The 26,512-nt window shown below is 39.2% G+C and overlaps 3 protein-coding genes and 1 long non-coding RNA gene across 10 annotated transcripts; 2 read left to right on the top strand and 2 right to left on the bottom strand.

Annotated features, from left to right (window-relative positions):
* Nucleotides 1-3,556: 3,556 nt before the first annotated feature.
* Nucleotides 3,557-5,777, bottom strand: LOC112293282 (B3 domain-containing protein REM16). Its single transcript, XM_024542536.3, has 4 exons — nt 5,312-5,777; nt 4,597-5,094; nt 4,383-4,469; nt 3,557-4,101 (listed from the first exon to the last, which is right to left on the bottom strand). The coding sequence occupies exons 1-4, from the start codon at nt 5,465-5,467 to the stop codon at nt 3,802-3,804; spliced, it is 1,041 nt and encodes a 346-aa protein (XP_024398304.1). The 5' UTR covers nt 5,468-5,777; the 3' UTR covers nt 3,557-3,801.
* Nucleotides 5,778-6,965: 1,188 nt separating this feature from the next.
* On the top strand, nt 6,966-7,732 carry LOC141045103 (uncharacterized). Its single transcript, XR_012217008.2, has 2 exons — nt 6,966-7,404; nt 7,654-7,732. It is a non-coding gene; the product is annotated as an uncharacterized LOC141045103 (long non-coding RNA).
* A 307-nt stretch (nt 7,733-8,039) lies between these two features.
* LOC112293253 (uncharacterized) lies at nt 8,040-13,643 on the bottom strand. 2 transcript variants are annotated; one of them, XM_090256661.1, is made up of 12 exons: nt 13,273-13,404; nt 12,679-12,950; nt 12,219-12,391; nt 11,720-11,831; nt 10,919-11,333; nt 10,109-10,800; nt 9,817-9,922; nt 9,459-9,663; nt 9,150-9,282; nt 8,788-8,895; nt 8,543-8,673; nt 8,040-8,374 (listed from the first exon to the last, which is right to left on the bottom strand). In XM_090256661.1, the coding sequence occupies exons 2-12, from the start codon at nt 12,895-12,897 to the stop codon at nt 8,218-8,220; spliced, it is 2,451 nt and encodes an 816-aa protein (XP_090112787.1). In that variant the 5' UTR covers nt 12,898-12,950; nt 13,273-13,404; the 3' UTR covers nt 8,040-8,217. The 2 variants fall into 2 exon arrangements, with proteins under 2 accessions (XP_090112787.1, XP_024398240.1); XM_024542472.3 differs by having other exon boundaries at nt 12,679-13,643.
* Nucleotides 13,644-16,131: 2,488 nt separating this feature from the next.
* Nucleotides 16,132-20,384, top strand: LOC112293260 (DEAD-box ATP-dependent RNA helicase 37). Of its 6 annotated transcripts, none has more exons than XM_024542514.3 (7): nt 16,220-16,358; nt 16,923-16,937; nt 17,044-17,884; nt 18,095-18,178; nt 18,386-18,628; nt 18,931-19,212; nt 19,447-20,384. In XM_024542514.3, the coding sequence occupies exons 3-7, from the start codon at nt 17,066-17,068 to the stop codon at nt 19,927-19,929; spliced, it is 1,911 nt and encodes a 636-aa protein (XP_024398282.1). In that variant the 5' UTR covers nt 16,220-16,358; nt 16,923-16,937; nt 17,044-17,065; the 3' UTR covers nt 19,930-20,384. The 6 variants fall into 6 exon arrangements, with proteins under 6 accessions (XP_024398260.1, XP_024398291.1, XP_024398273.1 ...); XM_090256677.1 differs by having other exon boundaries at nt 16,246-16,386; XM_024542492.3 differs by having other exon boundaries at nt 16,132-16,358; nt 16,923-17,884.
* The last annotated feature ends 6,128 nt before the right edge of the window (nt 20,385-26,512 follow it).

Raw genomic sequence — 26,512 nt, 5'->3', positions numbered from 1 at the left:
AAAAATTAAATTAAATTAATTTACAAACCTCAGTTGTTTTTGTAAAATAAGAAATTTCTATATTATATTAAATAATAATGTTGTAGTACTTCTTGTTTCTATAATAAAAATAATTTCAATTAATTAAAATTTCAATAAATTAAAATATTTTTAAAAAATCAAAATTTATTTCTCTTATTACCTAATTACATGGTACCAATTGTCATGTCTAAGAGCATCACTACCTGGTGGCACCAACAAGGACAACTAACGAGTGGATGTCGTGGTTGCATGGCAAGCGAGCAAGGTGGTCGGCATAAGCTAGGCCTAGCACCACATGCCTACCCCACATTGGCTCTCCCACAAGAAGATTCCTTCTTCCAAGAAGCTCCCCTTGTGTGATAAAAGAAAAAAAAATGACTTCTACGGACTACCTCGCCATGTAGCTGGTAAAAGCGAGGCCTGGGGCCACTTGCCTGCCCCAAACTGGCTTCTCCTGGGCTCCACTCCAAACCCCGACCTTGGAGTAACATGACAAAATATATTACACATAACATACCACAAGAATTCTTAGATTTCTCAGTCTTTGTCTCCAAGACTCAATGACATCTACAGTTCGTTTCGAGCCGTCGACTCATCCATACAGTTTCGAAGGCAATCGAGTAAGCTCCCACCATCTGACGAATTTCCCAGTCACTATCTGATGGTGAAGAAGCTGCGAGCAACGATACTTGGACCCATCTTAGATCAGAAATCAGGTTACAGAAGAAAAACCATGAGTAGACCCTAGATTTTAAGTAAGTCTGTGCAGAATCGTTGTATCATTGGATGTGACAGATGAGGTTAGGAGTCTTAATTTCGAGTCCTCAAGGATATGCCGATTGCCCTACATAGCCTTAATTTCAAAAGCTGCACGTAGGTTGACAAGACTGTGTAGCGCTATGCCTCGGAGTCGTGCAAATCAAGAATCAATCATCTTATCAACCTAGAGTACAAGGGTTCAGGATTTGGATTTACGTAGTCAGAGACTGATGGGCAGGTGTAATTCCGGCTATTCTCAAATGACGTTTTATTACTCCGCAAACATGGGCTGCTAATTACTCTAATATTAATGCATTGTCCAGAGAGGTGAGATAGGTAATCTAACACTCATTCGAGCATGGTGAAGATGGCATTGATTAGGTCTAGTGATCACCATAGATGCAGTGGTTTCCGTTGCACACAGCCCATTCAGTCACTTTCTATCAGTTACTTGCTTGATACTGAGTATGGCATTCGTCGACGTTAATAATGGGATAGGAGAAAATGTCTTCTGTTACACCATGCTCGCATTTGTCACATCTAGAAATCCTTGGGGGTTGGTGTAACGAGTCAAGAGTTCACACAATATTCATCATCATTATGGTCCTCATGTCCAATTTTTTTCATGGCGCGTCAAATTTGATTGAGTGCAGTTTTGGAGAAAGCACTGACTAAGGGAACTTTACTTGATTGAACCCATGGTCCCGCAACAAAACACGAGTCGGCAGTAAGAGTGAACACAAGCTCTTGCCCAACTTCAAGACCATTTTTAGTGCAGAAATTCTTTCCCCTTTTTCGAAGGGAGAGCCTGGGACGAACCCTGTCATACCTTACATAGATTGCGACAGTGTGCACTGGGGACCCGTTTTGGAATCCCCTGAAGCTGGACGAGCGTGCGAAGCAGATTGCAGTGTGTCCTGTAGAAGTTGAAGGGAATTTCCTACACAATCGTCAAACAGACTTGTCTGCGTGACCTGGTGCTTGAGTCTTCCTTTGTGAATGCAGTCATCTTACTAAACCGGTTTTAATTTATTTGATGACTCATCATCGTTGGTTTATTTTAATAACTTACGAATGATTCCAGAAGGAACTTTTTTTGCAAGAGCCTACCAGGTGATTTATTCTGGTGAGAGTCAATAGCTTGAGAAAACTTGGATCTGATGTTAGCGGCTTCCTTTGGGATGCCTCGCCGCTGCACTCACGGGCATGGTGTCTCTCCGAGTAAATCTCTGTGCTACAGCAGCTTTGCAAAGGGGATTTCTGCAAGATTCTCTGCATCAATTTGCACTGAGGATGTGAATTCGAAAACCTGATGCGAACTCGAATTCGAGCCAAATGCCCGTCGACAAACTTTGATCGTAGTAGTTCAAGGCATACATATCCCAATTTTGCACACAATGTGAGGATGCAGGGTTGCGTTACCGGTCCATAGAAATGCGACTCGCAGGAAGTCGAGTTCCGAGGTGAAATATAATTTAAATCAGCGACTTCGATATCGATCTCCTTGACCAGTGCCTCCGCAGTTCCATGTTTATACCTCTTGCAAAGAAAAAATAAAAATAAATTGTGCAGCCCAGACGATGATTTCTCCCTCTTCTTGCCTGTCATAGGATCACCGAATCTTCTGACAGAAGACTCGTCTGTTGATATCTGCGGAGTTTCTGTTGTTCCGGTCCCTTCTTTGGTAGCTGCGCATAGATTGAGTGTTAGGGTGCATAGCAAGTGCGCAGGCCATTACATCTGATATTGCGATAGGTTTTCTCTGAAGACGACCTCCTGTGTTAAAAAAATACTGCCCGAATGTGGATTTCCCATCCTTTCTTTCATATTCCCACCCTTAAGATCCATTTCTTCGTTCCTCGGCAAGATGTCAACAAATTTGAAGCTATGCGCTGGCTTCTCGAACATTGAGTCATACGCCACAGTGCTATCAACCACCTGTAAAAACATGACTTCGGTTCGGAGCTAAGTTCATCAGACAATGAAATACAGTGAATAAGCATTAACTATTTTTGCTTTCAATATTTTTTTCATTCTCCTCTTCTTCCCACCACATAGCAGGAAAAGCCTTCAGCTTCGTGCCCTGGCCATCCTTCGTTGCCACTATAGAGATCCGAAGGTATCAGGATGACGATGCACAGGGGCTCAATATATCAGGTGTCACTAGTTGCGAAAGCTGCTATAGGATCTTCACCATGCCGAGCAGAACAATCGAACATGCACACGAATTCCTAGATGGTAGCGTAACAAGACGAGCGTTCATATAGTATCACACTGGAACTCATTGCTCATTGAAGCACTCGAGAATAGGCCACAACTTAGATATTCTTTCTCGCTACGAGCTTATAAAAATTAACGAGGCACTATCTGGGGAAAGCGAGAATCGACACGAAGGGCAAAAATTGCCTATTTGTGGAAGTAAACTAGCTAGTAATGGAAACAACACGTATTATCCTCATTCTCAATCCTTTGCTGCTCAAAGTCGAAGTAGAATTAAGATACACAATTTCCACAATTGCCAGAAAAGGTTTTAAGGATACATGTTCCAGAGTGAAGGATTCTGGTTTCATCACAGTAACAAGTACAGCAGGGGCCTAAGAACAATTCCAGACAACCTCATTCAGCAGTCTAATAAAGTCAACAAAGCGATTGGAGAGAAGTATTGAGTTATAATTTGTCCACCGTGAAGATATTTGGAAATCTAAGGTGCATATTATTCTTTGAATCATAATGCAACGGGCGACTAAGCATTCGCTTGAACACACCACAAAAACTGAATAGAACTGAGAGCTGAGTATCAGCAGAGTTAATTAGATACACAAATTATGCACGGATTGAAGTCTACTCTATTCTCTCCTTAATTCTATATCGAGATAGAGTCATGCGCAGAGATTTACAAGATGAGTCCGACAATTTCTAACTCTCGATCACAGTGATCGTTCTATCCTGTTAAGCTCTTGGATTCAGAATCACATGTGCGTTGAGATTTTACAAGTATTTAACGAAGCGCTCTCATTCATCTCACAAAACGTGTGACGGGACGTTGTTCAAGCCAGTGACAGGGTTCCAATAAGAATCTTCCCTGACCTTGAAGAACGAATCAGCGGAAAGATAAAAAACAAGCTCATTCCCCACCCGAAGCATGTTCTCAGTCACGAAATTGTCCCACCCAGCTCCTGCTAAGTAGAGCCTGACTCGCGCTTTGTCCAAGTGACTAATGGTCTGGAGATTTCGCACTGGTGAGCTTTCATGAATTCCTTGAAGTTGGATGGAATCGAGCAGTTGACTCCCATATTTCACTGCGAAATGCTGTGGGATTTCCTATACGATAGTTAAACAATTCTTAGTGTTCAGGAAGGTCGGTTAGGACTTCATTTCTACTTGTAGGAGCAGATGTATTCAAGGAGCTCGGATATGTACTTGTGAGGTATTCCTAACAGGAATTCGAATCTTCAAAAAGAAGCTGAGCCGTGTGAAATTACTCGGTTTATGAGGGATTTACTTCATCCATTACAAGCATATAGATCATCAATTTGACTGTAAATGGAACTGTTTAACAAACACAGGGACAGCAGCAGAAATCAAATTATAAAAGTCCTTACCAGGCGGAAAACGTCCCTGGCTACGATTCTCTTCGAGAAGCTTGGAAAGTACTTTCGACACTTCTGAGAAAACTCCAAACTAACTTGCTGCATCTCATGACAAGAAAAATTCTTGAGAAATTATGCACCGAAGGTCAGGTTCTTGAAAAATGATTTAATTTTGCAGCTAAAGACAATTGGTCAAAGGGAATTCAGCAAGACAGGTTATACTTACTGCATTAAGAGCGCTGCTGTGGGGTGAGCTTTGGCTACAGGTATCAGTGGAAGCGGTGCCTGCAAATTCTTTCTCAGATAAAGGTCTTCTCCTTGCACATATTGGACACACGTTGCATACGAGACCCGCGTTTCCTTCTGCAAGGTTGTATCCAAGGGACTGGTTGAGAATTTTCTTTTGAGGGAACTCAATTCCGTCAGACCATTTTACAGATGCTTCCAGCATTTGAGGTTTCTTTTGATGTCCATTTCCGTTGAATATGTAGACTTGAAACTGCGACACGGCTGTAAGGGAGAAGATAAGGTGATCTCCTTCTTCAAGCCCATTAAAAGCAACGAAAGCTCTCCATCCACTGGAAAAAGTCACTTCTGGCATAACGGGTCGAGAAGGACATATTGACAGCCAAAGATTCCACGGTCCATGGCTCAGGCCAGATAGAAGAACAACAGACTTTCGAATTCTGTTTCCATGTTCTCTAACGAACTGTCTGGGTAAGGTCTGTAGAAAGCAACAATCACCGCCACACAATGTCAGAAGCAAGCCATCCTGCTCTGAAGCACACTTCCTCGGATGCACACTTAGGAGTACGGTATAATCTTATGTCACTAAACGATGCAGAGCTGCCACAATTGACCTCGATGAAAGACAATCTGACGATGCCTCTCGCATCCATTATAACAAGCAAATTTTTGTGAGCAACTACTAATTAACGCACCAGCTGACATGTTCTGCGACGAGTATAGATGCCGAGAACATTTGAAGCTGTAAGTTTCTGAACAAAATAGATGCTGCATTGCAAACAATGCAGCATCTCCTTAAAATCCCGGCAGCTAAGTTTCGTCTCCACTGTTTCTGGTTCAGAAAATGTCATGGCATCCTGTGTATAGTGGACTGTTTAACTGTGAGGCTCAACTCCGAGATCTCTGCTGAGTCAGTACAGAATGTTCTGCTATTCTACAAGGAAAAGTGAGTGACGCAGAGGTCGAATTTTAGAAGAGCTCAAAACAAAAGTAGCTTCAATTCCTCTCAAGGAACTCACAGCCCAAGAATAAGACCTTGATTTGCTTCTATTACGAATTACGATGAGTATTTAAATATAACTTCGGTACACTCATTCTTGGTTTGGATCGTGACATTCTTCGACTACTTTCATGTTTCCAAATAACTCGGCACACACAGCCGGTCTTATCATCATGATGAATGGTACTCGTAATAAATACGCTAGAAGCCGGGGGGGGGGGTAACTCGAAGCATTCAAGTCGACAAGTTCCCGAACCTAAAATTTCGGATCCATGTTAGAGAGAAGATGTACAAAGTTTTGATCAAAGCCTGAAAGCAGGCAGAAGATCTTTCAAAATAATGTCCAGAATTCACTTCATGCTTCTCACACACGCTATCATTCCATCACAACTCATGTTTCGTGAAGCTCTCTCGTAACGCAAGGATCTGGATTTCACCGTGGATTTTTCCCGATAGCACCAAAGCAATGAGGATTCTTCTTCGTTTCTAATGTATTCCAGTAAACCTTTTAGATGAATTGCAGAGTTTGACTCGCAGAAATGTAGAATTGAGGTTGCAATGCGGTGGAGATTTACAAAATCGTTTCGGTTGGGCTATGTCGTTGGTCATGAAAAGCGTGGCCATGTCTCTCACAGACAACGACACTGTTATTTTGGCCAAATCCCTACTACCGAAAGTCGACGAGGAAGATTTGTGTACCGAATGTGACGTCTGCTGGGGCTGATTCCAGTTGGGAGACACATCACAAGCTGCATGAGGAGATTGTTATCGTCCCACGCCAAGCATGCAACCATATGGACCACCCTGAGCGGTGAAGAGCGTGCTTGGCAAGGCTGATGCCCTTCATCACGATGCGGCTTTCGTTCCCGCTGTTTATTCGAAGTATGTAAAGTAAACTTACCCAGGGAATAGTCCTATTGACTATGCTCTAAGATGCTATTTGAATGTTCACTAACACACTTGCATATTGAGAGTCGCGTGGTCGGAAGTTGTTCCTCTTGTGCAAGTGGGAATGCTTGTTGCGTGAGACAATCACAACTTCGTTGCATGTAATTTGAAACTTAGACCGAATGGATGCCTTCGCAGGCACTATCTTTAACTACGCGTTAGCTTTGAATTTCCTATCCTTGTTTGTTTGAGACTGTACACAGATTCTTTACACGAGGAGCATTTGGTGAGAAATCCGTTCCGATTTCCCTTCATGACCAATTGATAAGCTCCGAACGTTCAACGAAGCTTCGTTTCCTAATGTCCATCTTTTTTTGTCATGTGGTTGCTTGAGCTCTAGGCTTCTGAATCCGCGTGGGGAATTTACTCATCCAAGGTTTGTACGTCTTTATTTATGTTGCGTGTCTCCCCTGCGGATCCATCTGCATTGTGTTCTGTTGGATGTATTCAAACCAATAGCTGAGCTAACTATGGCTTCTGAGGGTGAGGAAGCAAATGTGCTAGACGGACAGGAGGTAGCGAGGTTGGAGGATTGTTGGGCAAAGCTGCCAGAGGAGGTGCAGCACAGGATTTTCAAGCACCTTCGCTGGCGGAACCTCTTTCGAATCTGTGTTGTTTGCAGGAGCTTCAACATTTCTATCAACCGTTATATTCACGAGCTGCCGTTGTTCCGAACCGGCGTAGCCATCTCAAGCAGTTGATGAGTGCACAGGCGTCGACCCCTTCCGTTGCGCCACGGAGCCAAGTTGTATCTGCTGCCAGCTCGATCGAAGCCAGAGGTTCAAAATTGGGGCTCCAATCCTCCGAGTTGGTCGACATTCACTGCCACAAAGCAGATTTGTGAGGAACTCGAACACTCTAGATTGAACCCACTCTGTTCTGTGTGCCTGGCAAGCGGATTCAAAGCCTTACGCGTATGTTGCATTCAGCATTTCTGGAGGTCTTGATACTAATTGAACACCTAACAGCAATCTTCAAAAGCTTTGTACTCTCTCATCTTGCGCCGAACCGGTACTAGGTTTGAGTCTCCATGTAATCAAGCGGTGTGCATCCACTAATGTTCACTTAGGGTGGATGGGTTAATCGCAGTACTACATGCGGATGATGCAATCCATGCTATAAGTGTGTACACAATCTTCTGCAATAGAGGACTTGATATTTGCGGCCAGATCTCCGGCATCTACCTAGCACATGCGACTTCTTGTTGAATCCAGCAAATGAACAAGATGCATCATTGTGAACTCACTACTAGTCCTCGTCCTCCGAGAGAGCTTTCCAAAAAGTACTAGCGAGATTTGAGGTATCACTGAATGTTGGAAACTATTTGAAATTACTTGGATGAGATATCTTCCGGCCCAAACGCTGTTCAACTTCGTTCTGGAATGTATGTACAACGATGTGTTTTGGCCCTACGTGACTTTGTTCTTCGCATACGTCACAAATTTTACTGATTTCACGTAGTCTCGCGTTTGGTGTGGAGGAAATATGTCGTAGATATCTATTCTTTTGAATAGAATACAAAAGTGGCACCGAAGAGTAAAACGATCTCTAAAGAGACTCAAGGGGTGATCAAGTGTTGCAGAAAATTCAAAACTAAAAACTAAAAGAATAGTGCCCGCCCAAATATAAACCTGGAAACACAAAATATACATTTTAATGACGTAGCAACTTTACATCCCCTCTAACCGCTCCCTTGGTCTCTCGCCGCAGTCCTTGCAGACGAGCCTCTGTCAATGAGGCTTCCTCCTCCATGCCTAAACTCGTATATGCCGTTACTGATATTTTCAAAATATTGTAATCAGGTTCCATCCTGCGTCACATCCCGAGTCAATTCTGTCTTTAGTATCTCACTGATGTCAGTAGTGTCCACTGGTCTTCATAAAAATGCACTGAAATACTTAACAAAGGCATGCTACTACTGTCCTTTGTTCTCTTCACAGAGATGGACGGGAGAGAAGGGCTTCGTTTGAGACTGTACCCTTGCGCCAAAACCTCCCCATAAATTTCGAGATAAGTCTCCCAAAGCTCTAGTTGACTCAAGCACGACAGTATAGGTTCGTAGGTTTTCCAATTGGGCTCCAAGATATCTTTCTTGATGCACCCCAGAACCTGAAACCCAGCCCACAATGAACACAGATTAGACACATCGACAATCCGACCATACAGACATTCATACTTTGTAACCAGCACAGGTATTTCAATTTCAAAGCTCCAGTCACACACCTCGAGACACTTCCGCCACTTCAGGCCCCTGCTGTAACTATCGATCAAAATGTTGTACATTTGCAATGTTGGCACAAACCCAATCTGTTGTTGTAGCTCCAAAAAGACCTGCAGGCATAGAGCATGATGGAGACGTTCTGAGCAGCAGCCGTGGAAATCTTTCGCGGAAACAGCCATCTTTATTCTAATTGCAAACTGATACAGAATTACAGTTGGACAATCCTAATAAAGAAAGCTGATACCGAAGGAGTTAGATGGACTTAGTATTTTTAACTAGCTCTATTGGTCAAACCAAGAAGCCAGACAATGTGTCCAGCAAACAATAGATACTGATATGAACAGAATCGGCAGGCTGTAGGTACCTTGTGTAATCGGTCAAGTTTTCCGCTTCTACCAACAGCAGAAAGTAGATTTATCACCATAGTATTTGTAAGCCGTAACCGTCTCTTTTTCATACCTTCGTACAAGAACAGAGCTGTTTCCCAATCTTTTAGCCTGTTCCCAAGGGCAGAGAGTGATACAGGTTAAAATACTGCGACAGTTCACACATCTAAAAGAATCAAACATATTAATCAGGCTTCTCTTGCAGAAAGCATTCAAACCTTCAAGTACTTGACGATGAGGCCATCGCCTTGGTAGTAGTCACCAATTTCAAGAAATCAGAACAGTACCTGCTGCAAGCCAACAACGTTTCTGTGTAGGCAACGTCATCAAATAAAATTCCCCGAGCTCGCGAACTCTTTTCAATCTGCAGAACCTTTTCAGAACGGTTGGCTTTGTTTAAGGCAACAAAAAGAGTTCCGAATGCGATCGAGTCGGGAGTTATCCCTGCTGCCACCATCTCCTCGCATGCCAATTGAGCATCATCGTACATTCCTGTCCGTTACAATACGAATGCTATGAAAGGAGAAAATATAAATTCTAATAAGATAAATTGATGTCCAGGGACTTTCCTTCTTCATTTCATTTTTCATATCACTTTTTCCCAGCAAGAAAGCTGACTAATATTAAGAGTATGAAAAGTTGTACCAGCATTACTGTACGCAATCATGAGACTCGTATATGTAACTACATTTGCCTTACATCCAGCCTTTCGCATATCGTCAAATATTGTACGTGCTTCATTGTACATGCCCTGAAACCAGTTTCTGACAACAATCAATAAAACAATGTAGTTTGCTTGAGGGGCGACAAGTTTGCTTTATCTTCAATAGTTGCAAACAAACTCAATAAGTTGAAGATCATGCATCTGATATTGATAGGTGCATCCAAACATGTGCAATATAAAGTGGAACAAAAATGACCAACAAAATGGTCTTACATGCTTGGCGAATGCATTAATAAGAGCTGAGCAGGGCTCCACAGTCAAAGGAATGCCAAGATCAACCATTTTATCATATAAAGTTCTTGCTTCTCGGTAATCTCCCAAACTTCCAGCAGCATTGATAAGAAGTAAAAATGTGACACCGTTTGGTCGAAGATTTTGCTCCTCCATGACTTCAAGGAGCGCCTTAGCTTCATCAAATTGTCCTGCTTCTATGTACGCTGTAATGGCTGCATTGAAAGCAGGGACATTCAACGCTATTTGCCGTACCTTAGCTTCATGAAATACATCTCTCACTTTCTCTGGGCACCGAGCTCGTGCACATGCTGCAAACAATGAGCATATCGTGACGACATTAGGTTCAATTCTAGCTTCCGCCATATCGTGCAGAAGCTCCCGAGCTCGCTCGTACTTCCCAGCACTTGCATATGCATCCATCAGGCCATTAAAAGTAACGAGGTTCGGTTTCCGGCTTCTCTGCTTCATAAGATCAAAAACTTCTTGAGCCTTTTCTGGATAGCCAGCCTTGCCAAACGCATTAAGCAGGGAGGAGTAACTAACCACATCTGGCTCAAATTTTGCTTTCACAAGGAGCCCAACCACCTGAAGAGCCTCTGTATACATTCCCTGAGACGCATAAGCTCCTAAAAGAGTATTAAATGTTACTATCGTAGGAGCCATACCTTCCCCTGTACGCAAAAAAATCCTCAAAGTTAGCACTTTTAAGACTTGAAATCGTCACTACTCTCAGCTGATTGATTCCAAATGATTACAGGCAAGTTCATAGAATGGATAGTGCGTTCTCACCAATCATCATATCAAAAGTTTCCTGGGCCTTTGTAATCTGCCCACATAGAGCATATACATGTAAAAGAGCATTGAAAGTAACAACATCTGGTTCACATCCATTCATCTTCCTCATTTCTTTGAAGAGATTGATCGCATCTTCGAAACGCCCTAGTTTTGTCAGGCAATTCAGTATTATATTGTGGCTGTATCGGTCAAGAGGTACTTTCTTTGAGATGAGGTGATCGTAATATGCAACTGCATGACGGGGTTGACCTCCAGATTTGAATGCAGAGAGGATAATATTGTACGTCATGAGGTCTGGACCAACACCGTTATCTGTCATGCGCTTGCATATCTCTAAAGCTTTAAACCATTGACCACTGCTGCCGCATGCGTTGATCAGGTTGTTGTAAGAACTTCGGCTTGGAGCTATCTGCATATCAACAATGATAACTATGAGCGACTTCCACACTGCCTTCTACATCTGTTACTCACGCTGTAACTTAGGCTTAAGAAGCCAAAAACTTGAGGTTTGCAGCTTCATGCTGCTTGTGGAGACGGGGAGTAAAAGAGCTCAACCAGAGATTTAGCTGAAAACACGTGTTATTGCAAATATGTAAACATATGGTTTTGGCTGGTTTTCTTGACCATATGCATGCTCCAAATGTAAGGTAAACTAATAGTAGACGAACACGCACAAAAGAAATCCTCAATCCAGTTCTACAATACAATAAACTTCCGCCAATCCACATACTTTTGACATTGTAGTCAAAGAAGAAAGTTGCAAGCCAATAAAGTTAGCACGTATTACAATCTTACAGGTTTAGGGGCCTGTAACATATCATCAAAAATTTGCAGTGCCCAACGCCATTGTCCAGCCCGTCCATGAACATTCATCAACGCATTATACGTTTCCACATCCGGCTTGCACCTAATTCACATTGACCCTACACAAATGAGCTTTCAAAAACTTTCTACCACGATCGCCAAACAATTGTACGAGTTCAGATAATCCCAGACTCCACCCGGTTTAAAATTACAGACTTTGGAATAAACCCAAAACTTCCTAGGACGTTATAAACATTAACATAAAAAATAAAATAAAATAAAATAAAATAAAATAATCGTTCGTGAGCAGTCAAAGGCATCAAACATGCGTCAGTACATATTTTGAAACTCGGACTGCAAGAAATTACAAAATATACGTCGTGAAGATTGATGAGTAGATTTCACAGCGTACACGTAAACCAGCATTTTCTTCAGAAGAAGAACCAGAACAATTTAAAAGAAGTTTCGTGTAGCTTTGAAGAAATCTGACCTCCAAACCTTCATCTCATAAAAGAGACCTCGCGCTTGGTCTGCACGCTGATGTCTGGCATGCAACCAGATCATACAGTTGTAAATGTCGGTACGAGCCCGGTAACATTTCTGGTTTTTCATCCAATTAAAAACACGGAGACTGTGCTCTAACGCCCCTGTTCTCGTGATTTCCTGCGGAACCCAACGTTGATTTATGTTTTCCTATTTTCCGGGCTTTGAGGCAGAGTTTAAGTTTTAATTTATATTTAAAATTCATTCTAAATTTCTGAGATATGCATGGAATCAATTGAATACATTCCAGATGAAACACAATGCTCCAATGGTTCCTTTTAGCAGAAAAATCTCGAATTTCTCCACAGGTGACCCACCGACAAAGAATACGAAGAAGTGAGAAACAGCCAGAGACAACAAGGAATGCTGAGACAGGTAGTCAAGGTACTGATCAGACAAAGGAGTACCGAAATAAGGGCAGGAAAATTCTTCCTGTTGAAGCGACCAAGCCAACAATTTAGTACTCCGTCGATGTCTTCCCAGTGGTTCAAGGCCAACACCCGGCTCACGACTTCCCGTGGGGTCCAAACCTCCTGGTTAGCGTTCAATTGCCGCTTCTTGTACTTGGCTGGCACTTTGTGCATTGTTGTGGCCAGATGCTCCGCGGTTGACCGTCTGTTAGGCATGGGGAGAGGTTCATAGTACCTTCCCGGATAATCTCCTTCATCCCCTGTCGGCACTAACTCAGCAAACACAATTTGGACATTCAACTTCACGCAATGGGCGGAACGATTTGAGCCTGACGAATTGAGCTTTGGGTCTAGTAAGCGGGAAAACGATACGGTCTCTGCCTTGAACCCTAAAGGATGCAACATTGTAAACACGCAATTGAACTCCTCTGTCTCCAAGTCAGTGAATTCTACTCTAATTTTCTTCTTCAGATATCGCTATTACGCGCCGCTATCGTGCCGAAATGATCAGGTTCATTTCCATAAGAACAAGCCTCCTATACTTTGTTGTCAAAGAAGGAACCTGCACATTCACTACAATATTCAACTCACCCCCAATAATCTCCTACAGAAACCCAAATTCAACCCACTGCTTCATCGCTCCCCCTGCGACACACTCATGGCCCCCAGGAACACAGCAGAGCTGGTCGCCATTCCAGATTAACAATCCAGTTCGTCTTCAACTGCTCGACGAAACTCACAGCTCACTTCCAAAACAACCCACAAAGTGTAAACACAAACACCTCATAAACTCGATCTCCGTCGTAGAAAAAATTGATATCTGTTTCGCAAAATGCAATGCAAAGTCGAAGAGCAACGGCACTAAGACTCTTCCCTAAGCCCCAACCTCGGCAACTCACAATTCCAGCAACAATACCAAACAGGAGCTGTCCCACACTCCCCCCATCATCTTCCCTTTCTCTCATCAAGGCTGCGGATAAACCCCTCTTTCCTGGGGTTTTTGAAGAGCGTATATTGATATTCAGATGATACCCGGTTAATACCCCTCATCCTCCACTTACCCAATAACCACAGCCCAACGTCGGTACTGCCCAATACATATAAAAAATACATATATATTTAAATATTATCAACAATGTATGAAACACAAGATTTGCACATTTCTTTCATGTGGGTGCATCCCCATGAGATGAAGATTCTTCAGTTCCGAAGCGTGCATAGGAAACGTGCACACACACAATTACAACACACACAGGCTTGGCAATGGCTTCCCAAAGCAACCCACATGTGGTAGCACATCAAACATGTGGCTTTTTTTTTCCAACATGTGATTGATAGAGAGTACCACTGTTTATTTATTTATTTATTTATTGTAATGGTTTAGGGTTACAAGAGGAATCACTCAAAAGCACTAAAGCTCTGCTATCACACACTATGGGACCTGCTTTACAATTTTGTTAGCTGCTTGTGATTGTCAAATAATCCACCCTAACAGTTTTCTTTGGTTGATGGGGACAAGAGTTTGGCCTGTGGTCAACAGCAACCACACAAGCTCTTGAAAATAAAATAAAATAACCCCATAAATGATATTGATGTTTTGAAAAATTCTTTAAATTCCAATTGGTGACATCAACTTCAAATTTATATTTTTGGTAAAATATAAATATGATGTATAATTTTAATTGTCTTTTGAAACCAAGATATTTTGATTGAAAAGAAGAAAAAACATTTAAATAATAATAATTATTATTATTATTAATAATCCATAATCTTTATTACTTGTATAATATGAGAGTGTTTTTACTAAGAAGTTTATTTTATTTTGTACAATATCAATTATGATTCAATCTTAATGACATCTCTTATTCTTTGATTGTTATTATTTGTCATGTATTTTCAGGTAATTTTTTCAACTAACTTCAAATTTAATCCTGTAAAATTCATCTTTTTTACAATAGAATTTATAATTTTATAAACTGATGTAATTAAGGCTTGTAAAAGAATCATTTTTTTTTGAAATAAATAATTGCAATGACATTGATCAATTACATGTTTAATTGTATTAGGCAATATCATTATCTCACCATTCGTTTTTTCTAATTTTTTGACCTTTTTTTTTTTTTTTTTGTTACCCATAGTTGCTACTAAAGTAGCTGCATCTTTAAAGTATTTCCATCCATATGACACTAAAAATAAAACTTAAGACATGTAAAAAGACTTGTGGTTGTAGATTGTCCGTTATCTGGCACCAATCAAAGATCATGTGTTAATTACTCGAATTGATTTAATAATATAATATAAATGTATAGCTATATTTTGGATATAGCATACTAAATATGGAAGACTTGATATTTGTATGTCAAAGATTGGTAGGTCATATGTATATTTGTTGAATATTACTACATACTCCATAGGCAAAACATTTTATCTTTAAATAGTATGAAGGTTAAGCTTGATTTCCTTACCATGTCTTATTAAATACTCTTCAAGTAGAACTCTCTACTTCTAATCATAAGTCCAATTGTTCTATGGAGATTAGTATAATTTGCCAATCCAATAGCATGGGAAGAATAAGAGCTTGGAGTTGCTCCATTATAAGATTCTAACAGCATTTTAACAACTTATGGATACAGATATTTTCTTTTTCCTTTTCTATGCTACTTTTATAATTTTAGAAATTCCCTTTCCTTCCATCTTCTACTCTTCCAAAGCCAATCATAATATACATATTAACTTCCAATAAATCTCTTTTTAAAGCTATGTAAGTTAACTTGGATTTTTTAAAAGTACTTTCTATTTTACATCTGTTCTGCAATTAGTTCTCATAAAAAAATTCAATAAGAACCTGGAGCAAAATCTCAAATTTCATGATTTATAATTGATTTTCAGTAAGTTGTAACTCATCTTTTATACATTGAGTGGTAATTTTAGTTTGTTTTATGTGTTAGAATGTCATTTTCATGCATCCCGGATAAAACTCAAACTTTTTTAGATAAGTCAAACTACCATACTATGATGCGTGTTTACATTCATTTTATGTATTGTTATTTATTTATTCCCTTAAAAAATCTTGAAAAATAATATATTCACGTTGTAGTACATGAGTTTGAAATGACAATAGTATGTAATCCAATTGAATAGGCACACACACACACACAAACATCCATGAATACTTTCTCTCTTTTCCATTCCTATTCAATCAAATACGACTTGTTTCTCATTGGATATGAACATTGTATAAATGGACACATAATAATAAATATCTTCCACTTAACCCTCCCCTTTCCAAGTCCGTTGACGTCATGGCCGATGTGGCCACAACCAAAACTGCGGGGCTAGCCAATGGGAACGGGGACAAATTCAAGCAAGAAAGAGATCGCGATTAGGGTTTCGGGGTTGGGCCAACACAACACAACACAACAGAAAACACTTTTGGCTGTTCTTTCTTTGTTTCCGCCATTGTGCACGTCACTTCTCCTTCCCTCCCTGCCCTCCATTCCATTCCCTTCCCTTTCTCGCAAACCCTCTTCCTTCCTTCCTTCCCTTTCGCGAATCCAGATGTTTGTGATACTGCAAAGACTTGCTCGTATGGTTCCCTTGGAGTGTTGGGATTCAGACTTGGACTCGAAGTTCTGTTTGATCTAGCAACGTTCGCCATTGCTCGTCTCGCGCAGTAGGTTAGTGGTGTCGTATTCCTCCTCACAGGTCTCGCCTCTACTTTTTGTTTTTTCCATTTACCGATCCCTTATCCATTGTCGATGTCATCCTGCGTGTGTGTGTGTGCGGGAGCGAGACAGAGAGAGAGAGTGCGAGAGAGGGAAGTGTTATAGCTGGGAAAGTTGTTGTGCTGGCTAGTTTTTGGTCGTGTTGTTTTTAGTTTTTGGTATTGTGTGAAGTCGTTGGTGAAGTCTTGAGAGTCGAGCCGATTGATCACAGGTTGAAGCGTGCTCTTTCCGTCTCACTGTGTATTTCGGCGCAGCAATTGCCTGCAGGTTTAGGTTTTTGAAAACTGAACAGCAGTTGACCGTAACATACTTGTGTGTGTGTGTGGTCGTTTTTCTTTTCTTTTCTTTTCTTCAGTTTTTTTGGTTTTCTTATCCTCTTTTCACTGTTTATTAAAATTGTGTTGTACTTGGCAATGCCATGTGCATCTCCCACTAGCTACTTGCTTTCTATTTTTTTGAGTAATTGTGTAATATTGAGTAAGTTTTCGTTTTTTCTATGATTTTCTGGCTGTGCAGGTTACGTGATCAAAGGTCGGTTTCTGAGTTGCAAGGAGTTTTGTGGCGGTGGAATATAGTTAAACTTTTTGTTAAAGTAGATTGTGCACGGATACTGATTACAGTGGAGACGGTGTGTCAGTGAAAGGGCGATTGATAGAGATATGCCATCGACATGGGCAGAGTCGCCACCCGATATGGTGGCTACTGAAAATGGAAGTGCAGCAGGAGCTTCCGGTGGTCGGCCAGTAAGAGCATCCTACGTACCTCCTCACTTGCGGAACCGTCCTCAGGCTGGCTCGGTCGTGAACGGTGCTGGCGAAGTCCCTGTTTCTGAAGTAAAAGTTGCCACTAGAGCAGCCCCGGGTGCACGACCAGCGTGGGGTAATCGGAACGCAGCACCGGCTGCTGCGCCTCAAGCGGAAATTGGAGGCGCCAGTAAGGTCGGGAATGGGTCTGCTTGGGGTGCTAGCACGGGGGTGAACCATTCTGCTAGTTGGGGGAACTCGAACGGTTCAGGTCGGAGCTATGGTGGTGGTGGGCGAGGCCAGAGGGTAGGATGGGAGAGAGAGGCCAATCCTTTCGCCAATGACGAGCCTGTATCAGAGGCTATTTTCGAAGCCGAGAACACGGGTATTAATTTCGATGCATATGAGGATATCCCTGTAGAGACGAGTGGGAACAACGTACCACCTCCGGTGAACACATTCGCCGAAATAGACCTGGGCCCCGCCCTGAACGAGAACATCAGGAGATGCAAGTACACAAAGCCGACGCCTGTTCAGAAGTACGCGATACCTATTAGTTTGCATGGCCGTGATTTGATGGCTTGCGCGCAGACGGGGTCAGGGAAAACGGCGGCGTTTTGCTTTCCGATCATCGCTGGGATTATGAGGAACACTCCTCCGGGTCGTCCTCGGGGCGGAAGGAAAGCATTGCCGTTGGCTCTGATACTGTCTCCCACCAGAGAATTGTCTTGCCAGGTGTGAATAGCGATGAAATCTATTGAAATTGCAAATTATTGTTGGTCGTGCAGATCAGTTAGCCAACCAAGGGGAAAAATATTTGTTCTCGCGTGATGTGGTATGAACAGCGCGGACTTACACTGCGACCCCTTATCGATTCGATGGTAGAGTCCTACGTCCTTCTTGTGAATTGCCTTGACGAAATCAATGTTCGTTGTTATTTTGCAGATTAGCGACGAAGCCAAGAAGTTTGCATATCAGACCGGTATTAGAGTCGTGGTTGCTTATGGTGGTGCTCCTGTTCACAATCAGGTGTGTAGTTTTTCGATGAATATTTTTCGTAACTCTTGTTTTCTGAATGTTAAGTTGATTAGCTATTGCATCGATCCTTTAATTATATTTTTCAATATTCTAATCGTTTTGGCAATGAAGGGATGTAGTGTTTCATTTCACTTAGTAGCGAAGCGTTTTCTCGATGTACTTACATTATTTAACTATACTGATGTATTGATTCTGCAGCTTAGGGAAATGGAAAGAGGGGTAGACATTCTAGTTGCCACTCCGGGGCGTTTGAGTGATCTTTTGGAGAGAGCCAGAGTATCCCTTTCCATGGTGCGATACTTGGCGCTGGATGAGGCTGATCGAATGCTCGACATGGGTTTCGAACCTCAGATTCGCAGGATAGTTGAGCAGATGGATATGCCACCGGCGGGAGAACGTCAGACAATGCTGTTCAGCGCCACATTCCCGAGAGAAATCCAGGTACTTATCCAGGAGGAGGGTTTAAGGTCTTCCGCAGTAGTACGCGGTTGTTTCTCAAAAGAGTTTCTATCAGAGTTTGAGTCCTAAAGGGAGCTTACTTGCGGGTGTGCCTGTATGATGGCCTGAATGAAATATGCAGTCAATAGTAATGTGGAATTCTTAAGTCTTTTGTTCTCGAATGGCGTTCTCCACGGAGACGCTACAATAATCAATCATTTAGTTACTGTTTGGACTGAAGAGGATTGACACTGTCCTCGACAATCTTCTGTGTCTAAAAAATTTTCTTCTATTTGGTGTGCCAGAGGCTGGCATCGGACTTCTTGTCGAACTACATTTTCCTTGCCGTTGGTAGGGTGGGATCTAGTACAGATCTGATCGTGCAGCGAGTAGAATTTGTGCAAGATGCGGACAAGCGCAGTATGTTGATGGACCTCATCCACGCTCAAAGTGCCTTGGCTCCGCCTGGACAGCAAACTTTGACGCTCGTCTTCGTAGAGACTAAGAAGGGAGCTGATTCTTTGGAGGACTGGCTGTGTCGCATGGGATTCCCAGCCACAACAATTCACGGCGATCGAAGCCAGCAGGTATGGTTGAGTAATATTCTAACATAAGTTCAACGGTACAAGGTCTATCTGGGAGGCTAATACTTGAACTGGTTGATAGTTTGGGAATGGTACCACATATTTTTAGTACCGTAGCTTGTCTCTTCGTTGCGTATTTACACCCCTTTTGGACTTTATCGCACTCCTGATTGAGGCTTGTAGTCAGTCCTGCCATATTATCTTGGATTTGACTCTTGAGTGACGTTTTGGATATAGGAACGAGAGCATGCCTTAAGATCCTTTAGGACAGGAGTCACCCCCATTCTTGTCGCGACGGATGTCGCCGCCCGAGGACTTGATATTCCACATGTGGCGCACGTAGTGAATTTTGATCTTCCTAGTGATATCGATGACTACGTGCATCGCATTGGTCGTACTGGGCGTGCCGGTAAGAGTGGTGTTGCAACTGCTTTCTTTAATGAGAAGGACCAGTCATTAGCGCGACCATTGTCAGAGCTGATGACGGAGTCAAACCAGGAGGTGCCTGGATGGTTGTTGAACTATGCCACAAGAGCTAGTTACGGTGGTGGAGGTAGGTACAGACGGTCAGGAGGGGGGGGATCGAGATTCGGAGGCCGTGACTTCCGTAGAGAGGGCGGCAGAGGAGGTGGAGGGGGTCACCATGGAGGTTATGGTGGAGGCGGTGGCGGTGGTTACGGAGGTGGAGCATATGGGGGTGGAAGTAGTGCATGGGATTAGAGTAGTCTTTTGGTGACTCGCTTAGATGGTAGGTGGTAAAATTTTGGTAGCTTCAGACACACCTTGCTCTCTTGAAGGGCTGTGCATAGTTTTGCTCACAATTTCTTTCACGGTTCTTTAGACATGACGAGTGCCCTTTCTGTTCTGTGAGGTTGTAGATTGGCTGGTCGGCTCTTACTTGGCCGGGTGTATATTAGCGCTCAGTATTTGAGGTAGAGCTGAAGAGTCATGGATAGGCGGGGCCTGCATTTGTCATGGGGGTCTGTCCCACAATTGTCTGCAAAATGTAGAAGAAGCTACACATGCAAAAGTACACTGGTATCTAGAAATTGTTCAGATTGCGTTCATTCGTTCAAGACACGAAGAGCTGGTCGATTGGATGAAGTCAATCGTTTTTGCAGTGTCAATTTTGATTCTGCACATATATGAAACTTTTTAGACAATGGTGTAAAGCATTAACTATGGTAATGCCTGAATGTCGGTTCATTGGAAACGTTAGCTTATCTTTACCTCAACTTCTCTTTTCCAAGGTGAAGCCATCGTTCAACTCAAGATATGGATTGTGGTCGTATTGTTAGAATTCCACGACGTGGATGTTAACGTCGTTTGCTCAGTGTGGAAATTTACATTACCTTTGGTTGATTGTCTGGAGAAGTTTTTTTAAAAGGTGAGTATAATATGATGTTGTGAAGACATACAACCGCCAGATATAGATAACGTAGGTTTCAATGGGCAGAGAGGAAATTTTCTGTTTACAGAGTACTGGTACACATATTTATTAACTTTCAATGTGCGTATGAAATTTTGGAAGCAATTGTAGCGATGAGCAGTAGAGGTGGAAAAGAAAGGGTGTCACACAAAGAGAACAGATTGGAGGACGAAAATTAGAGGATTGGGATCATTAGGAATTTAATGTGACATGTTACAAGTAACTCCTTTAGGAAGAAAGGATGAAGATGGATCAGTGTCGTAGAGAAAATCTGTTGTTGAAAGCTAGGTTGGTTTAGTATTTAAAAAATGAGTAGTGATAGTCTTGTTGCTGGGTTTTCTTCTTCTAGTAGTGAATAACTTGGAATTTGATTAATTAATTCATTGGTGTAAGTCCCATCTTGTTGTACACAGTGTGAAGGTTAATAATTATTTCCCTTGTGTTTCTACTAAACTATATCCAGTTTTGGAGTATTTGTTTTGTAACTTTTTTTGTTTCCTTTGTTGATTTTAAATGGATTGAGAGAAAAATGAATTAAAAACATATGGTCCAATCTCTTTTTAGTGGATTGAACTGCTATTGATAACTTTTGGTATTCCATGACCTTTTTAAAATTGAGGATACAAAAGAGGTCATAGTTAGGACTAAAGAGTAAATCTTCAGTAGAAAGAGTCTAGAGATATTTTAAAGAAGTGAATTTTCTCTTAATAATAATAATAATAATAGATTATCAAGGAACTTTAAATAAGGTGTTTGCTTTTATTATATATTTTTAAAAATTCTATCCTTCAAATAATTTTTATTTGATGGCACCCAAAATGTATACAAAAATAGGATAGTTGAACTAAAATATAAAAAATATCTTATGAGATTATCAATCTTGTTTTATATTAAGAGCTACATATTTACTTATTTTGATTTATTACTCCACTTGTCCAATTTATTACTCAGATCAACTCCACTTGTCCAATTTTCTAGCTCCTTCTAGTTATGAAGTTTTAGACGACCTTATTGAGTAGTGCCACTCCAAACAACTCCAACTGGTCTTGACTTCTCTCTAGCCTCCCTTCTTACTAAAATCAGGCTCTTGCTATTGCTCCCTAACTCAAAAGCACAAATTTCAAATGGTTATAGACCTTTAGTATTCAATTTTTTTCTTGAGATAGTCCTCTACAACATAGATGAAATCTATAAGAAGCAAACTAAATCCAAAGTTTTCTAGTTCAAACCTTTTCACTATGTCCAAATCACTACAATGCAGTCCATCTACTTAAAATACTAATAGCAATGTTTTGAATAGCAAAGACACAAATCCTTAAAAATGTATGAAAAGTAAGCAACTGTGGAATTTCAAGAACATGTTCACTCATATTACTTCAAAATCTTTAGTTTGTAGCAATGTTTGTAAGAGGCAGCTATGCAAGTATGTGAAAAGTTTCAAGATATGAAAATGAGTATGATAAACTTCAAATCATCATTCTACTTTCCTAAAGGAAATAATATCAAAATCAATAAGCTTTAAATTCACTAATTGAAAACTAAAGCAATCAATATCTAAACATATAAAAGCTAAGCAAACAAAATCTTTATTCTACTTAACAGATATAATAACTTTTTATAGACATCAAAGCCTAGTATGTATGTATAGAGTATCTAATCTTCCTTACACTCACCTAAAAGTGATAAGCTTTAACAACTAAAACCTACTGATTGAAAACTAAAGCAACTAACATCCAATAATAAAAATGCCAATTTGAATTTTTTAATACCACATGCCAAGGCTTGCAACTATACTTATAATCACTCTTGCAAGACTATAGTTAGTTCAATAAAGATTAAGAAACTAAACCATATTATCCACTAAAAAAATAGACGCTCTAATCAACTCTATTTTCAATCAAAAAATTAATAACCAAATCTAACAAGAACACATTGACATGAGTTATCACGTAAATTGTAACCATCACCATTTAAAAAATAAAAATAAAGATATAAATAGTGCCAAAGCATCACAATTTCTAAATTTTATCTCTGATGTTGCCAAAAATAATAGTAAATTAGATCACGTACACTCTTGCAAGTATACTCACAAGTTTACAACAATTCAAAAATGATTGGTAAACTCTTAGTGATTTGGGCACTTTGCTTGATTTTTTATTGATAAAAATTTGAGTTAACTTTGTACTTTTATTTTACTTTTGATGAAAATCAAGAAAGATGCATGCGGTGAATGAAAGCCATCACTTGTTTCTTTGAGCAATCTCAATATATAGATAACATTGCATGGCTTATTTTTTTTTTTTTTTACTTTTATTCTTTGAAATTGAAATTTAATAAGAATTCTTTAAAAATAAAAGAATTTTAAGTAGAAGACATATTAAATATGTATGTTTAAAGAAGTTTTTCAAACTAAAAAATCAAGAAAAGATGATAAATCTATACACAAATAAGTTAAGCTATGTCTTGCACCACAAAGAAGAAATCCAAGAGTGTAAGTGTGAGTAGAAGAAAATCCTAATGCTTTATTAAATGACTAAATCTCCATAGCCAAATAAATTCTTATACTACAAGCTTTTGTTTTTCAAAATCATTCATAAGACTTGATAAGTTTGTTAAGTTAAAGAAGTTTTTCCACTTAAGTATTTGAATTCTAATTGACATCAATAAAATCAACTAATAGAACAAGCTAAATAGATGAAAAACCATTAAATAGAATTAAATCATATACAACCAAAAGATTTGGCACCTAAAGCTATATCACATAATAGTTGTTGTATAAACAAAGATTGTTACATACAATACATTAAATGCTACAAATCAATCACAAAGTATGTAATCTAAACTAAATATAAATGTACAACCAACTTATTCTTAAGTGCCTTTCTTCTTCTATTTCTAATTGAATATGAACCCATCCACTTAACTAAAACAACAAAATATACACAATCAAAGATGAATGGTATAATGATGTTGCTACTAAATTGTATTCATCTAAGCCAATATTGTTGTAGCTAGACCATCTAAACGTGTGATAAATATGAAAGAAAGAATCTTCAATCTTTATCAACAAATAAAATATACCTAAAATACTTTCTACAATATAAATAAATCTAATTTCTTGAAAGAAGAGTAAAAAGATATCATGTCAAGCATGCCATATTCTACCTATGTTGACATTAATTACATAAAAGCATAGTAGCAGTTTCTTTCTTCTCACCACATACAAAATAAAGAAGACCAATTAATACAAATATAAATTTAGGATGTTCAAAAACATCAATAAATTGAGTACTTTATCATTTTTCTATTGTTAATGTTTATTTAAAGTTTAATTAGTATTCTATTAGAATTAGAATTTTTTTGTTGCAATTTCCATTCTACCTTCTATAGCCAAATGCCTCATGTACTCTCAAGCAAGACTTCATATAATACAACAACCTTGAGGCCCACTTGTCCGACTCTCAAATCAAAATTAAAAAAGTCGATTATCACAATTCCCAGCAAAATCAATCGCTTAACTCAATGTTTGAGAATCAGGCAAGTTGAGCATCAATCTCTTTACCTCATATTATAATCCATAGAAAAATTGGTTAATAAGTGCAGCATCATCTCACTTGATATCAATTGCAAGTTGTCAAAATTATAAAGCATATAATATTATGAATCGATTACCTTATTGTAAAATACCGATCCTCTTGGTTGCAATACAAGTTGCATCATGTTCTCTATACATAGATCAAAACTCTGCCAAAAAAAGCTCTAAATTATCAAATATTGGATCTTATTGTTGAAGAAAAGATTAAATCCACGATAATGTCGAATTCAAAAGAATTATACTGATGAATCTAACTTGTGATCTTTAAGTTAGATAGTTTTGAGATTGAAGTTCAAGCACAAGTTGTATTTGATTGATAAATCTTCAAAACTTCGACCTTGTACTATCAAACTTCTCAATCAGGATAGCTCTTGGTTCTCTAGTATCGAAAGAGTGTTCCACCGAAAAAGAAGGGACATGATTGAGTGCAGATGTTGAAGCAGCTTCAATCATATCTATATCTTCACTTCCTACTATTCTTGTTGCTTTCCATGGTAATAAACTAAGTTGATGCATTGCAAGAATTAACTCCCTTAATTGCTCTTACATTGGTATTATTACATTTTTTATTTCAAGAAGCTCTATCATGATAATATTTAGAAAAAAAAAAAAAGAAAAGAAAAAATCTAATATCACTCAAGATAAAGAAAAAAGAAGACTTGAGAACAAAGAAGATACTAAGAATAATATTAGTTTAGAAGAAGATAATCTGCAACTTCTAATATATTTATGTCTTATCAAAAAATGAGGTAATTTATTCTTAATCAAGAGAAGACAAAGCTCTAATATTGTAAGTGTATTCTTGTCAATCTGTTAGGAACAAGAATTTGATGAAAGTAAATAAATAAATAAAAAAAATAAAAATAAAGAACTATGTATATTAAAAAAAAATAGAATGGCTATTGCCAAAAGACAAGGAAACTAAAGATTCTTGAATCTAAACTAGAAGCAAGAAAAGAATTGACAAGAGTGAAGATGACTTCACTCTTACCTCTATATATACTATCTAATTAGAGGCTACATGGTAATGTACTATAGGACCTCTAATATGTGTTGACTTTGCACGAAACATGTTTTAGCTTATAAGACAAGTTTTTTATGTATGCGCTACATAGATAGCTTGTTCTTCAAGCTACCAACATGTGTGGCATATAGCTAACTTATTGACCATGTTTCTAACCTAAGAAGTCAATAATAGATACCTATAAAGTCAAAGCAACATTTGTGAAGCTTCTAAAAAGCTTCTATAGAAGATATTATGGAATTAACCTATTTTTACCTATTTTATTTAATCATATAGATACTTATTGGTTTACATGTCTATGTTTGTGATAAATCTTTACAACTAATGTTGACAAGCTCTACTATTAATGTAGGCATATAATAAGGTATTATAATATTAAACATTAGATAAGTTCTCTATAGCCATGTATATGGCCTTCTTAAAAAATTCTACTTGATATTCTAGACATTGATCTCAAATGTCAAGGTCATCTAAGTCTACAATTAAAACTAGCTTTTCATGCACTAAACTTAGTAGGATTGGTTCGTGGCTATACAATAACTAATAAAATAGGATGTTTGTTTTATTAAAGTAATATAAGATGCTTACCTAGTAAAACAATAATCTATGATAATCCATAACAACATCAAATCTCAATCACAATAATTGCCATGAAATAATTCATACTTCTATTTATTATATTTGGTAGTCTAAATAATCACTTCAACTAAGCCATCTACTTCATGATGGTTTCTAGAGATTGAGTAATGTTCTATCAAAGCTTCAATACAAAAAGCTTCAAAAGCTGTAATGAACCCTCTCTCTTAATTTGTTAAGACTTTAGTATGTGCTCCAAAACATGCTAATATATGACCAAAAAAAGCCATAGCTACCAATTAAGAAGAATTTTGTAATAAAGCCACAAATTCAATCCACTTGCTAAAATACTCTATCATCACTAATACATATTTAGCTCCATGTGGGATGATATTAAGTAGCCCAACAAAGTCCAAAGACTAAAAATAGTCCAATTCTATAATATAAAAAGGCCTCAACTTAAGTCATAAGGTGTTTAAACTTGATATAATTTGAACATGTACTTCACATCTAAAAACATATGTGGCCATCCATTAATATATACTGATCCACCAATATTAGTTGCACAATATATAATGATGTCTTGTATATCCTAAAAGATCTAAGTTCTTTATGTACTTGTCATATCAAGGAAGTTCTTTGATCTAACTTTAGAACTATACATCTAGCTCCATCAGAC

The sequence above is a fragment of the Physcomitrium patens genome, chromosome 2 (assembly GCF_059467195.1).
Source record: "Physcomitrium patens ecotype Gransden chromosome 2, ASM5946719v1, whole genome shotgun sequence".
NCBI lineage: Eukaryota > Viridiplantae > Streptophyta > Bryopsida > Funariales > Funariaceae > Physcomitrium > Physcomitrium patens.
Note: the sequence above shows the minus strand (reverse complement) of the source record. Positions and strands in the feature narration are given on the sequence as shown.

Coding starts and splice junctions, on each gene's coding strand:
- LOC112293282 (XM_024542536.3), bottom strand. CDS start 5,467: ATGACATTTTCTGAACCAGAAACAGTGGAGACGAAACTTAGCTGCCGG. Junction 5,095..5,311: donor GTCGCAGAACATGTCAGCTG/GTGCGTTAATTA, acceptor TGCTTTCTACAG/ACCTTACCCAGACAGTTCGT. Junction 4,470..4,596: donor ACAGCAGCGCTCTTAATGCA/GTAAGTATAACC, acceptor CATGAGATGCAG/CAAGTTAGTTTGGAGTTTTC.
- LOC112293253 (XM_024542472.3), bottom strand. CDS start 13,086: ATGTTGCATCCTTTAGGGTTCAAGGCAGAGACCGTATCGTTTTCCCGC. Junction 10,801..10,918: donor AACTTTTGATATGATGATTG/GTGAGAACGCAC, acceptor TTTTGCGTACAG/GGGAAGGTATGGCTCCTACG. Junction 9,283..9,458: donor ACGTTGTTGGCTTGCAGCAG/GTACTGTTCTGA, acceptor CCTTGGGAACAG/GCTAAAAGATTGGGAAACAG.
- LOC112293260 (XM_024542492.3), top strand. CDS start 17,066: ATGCCATCGACATGGGCAGAGTCGCCACCCGATATGGTGGCTACTGAA. Junction 17,885..18,094: donor CCAGAGAATTGTCTTGCCAG/GTGTGAATAGCG, acceptor GTTATTTTGCAG/ATTAGCGACGAAGCCAAGAA. Junction 19,213..19,446: donor ACGGCGATCGAAGCCAGCAG/GTATGGTTGAGT, acceptor TTTTGGATATAG/GAACGAGAGCATGCCTTAAG.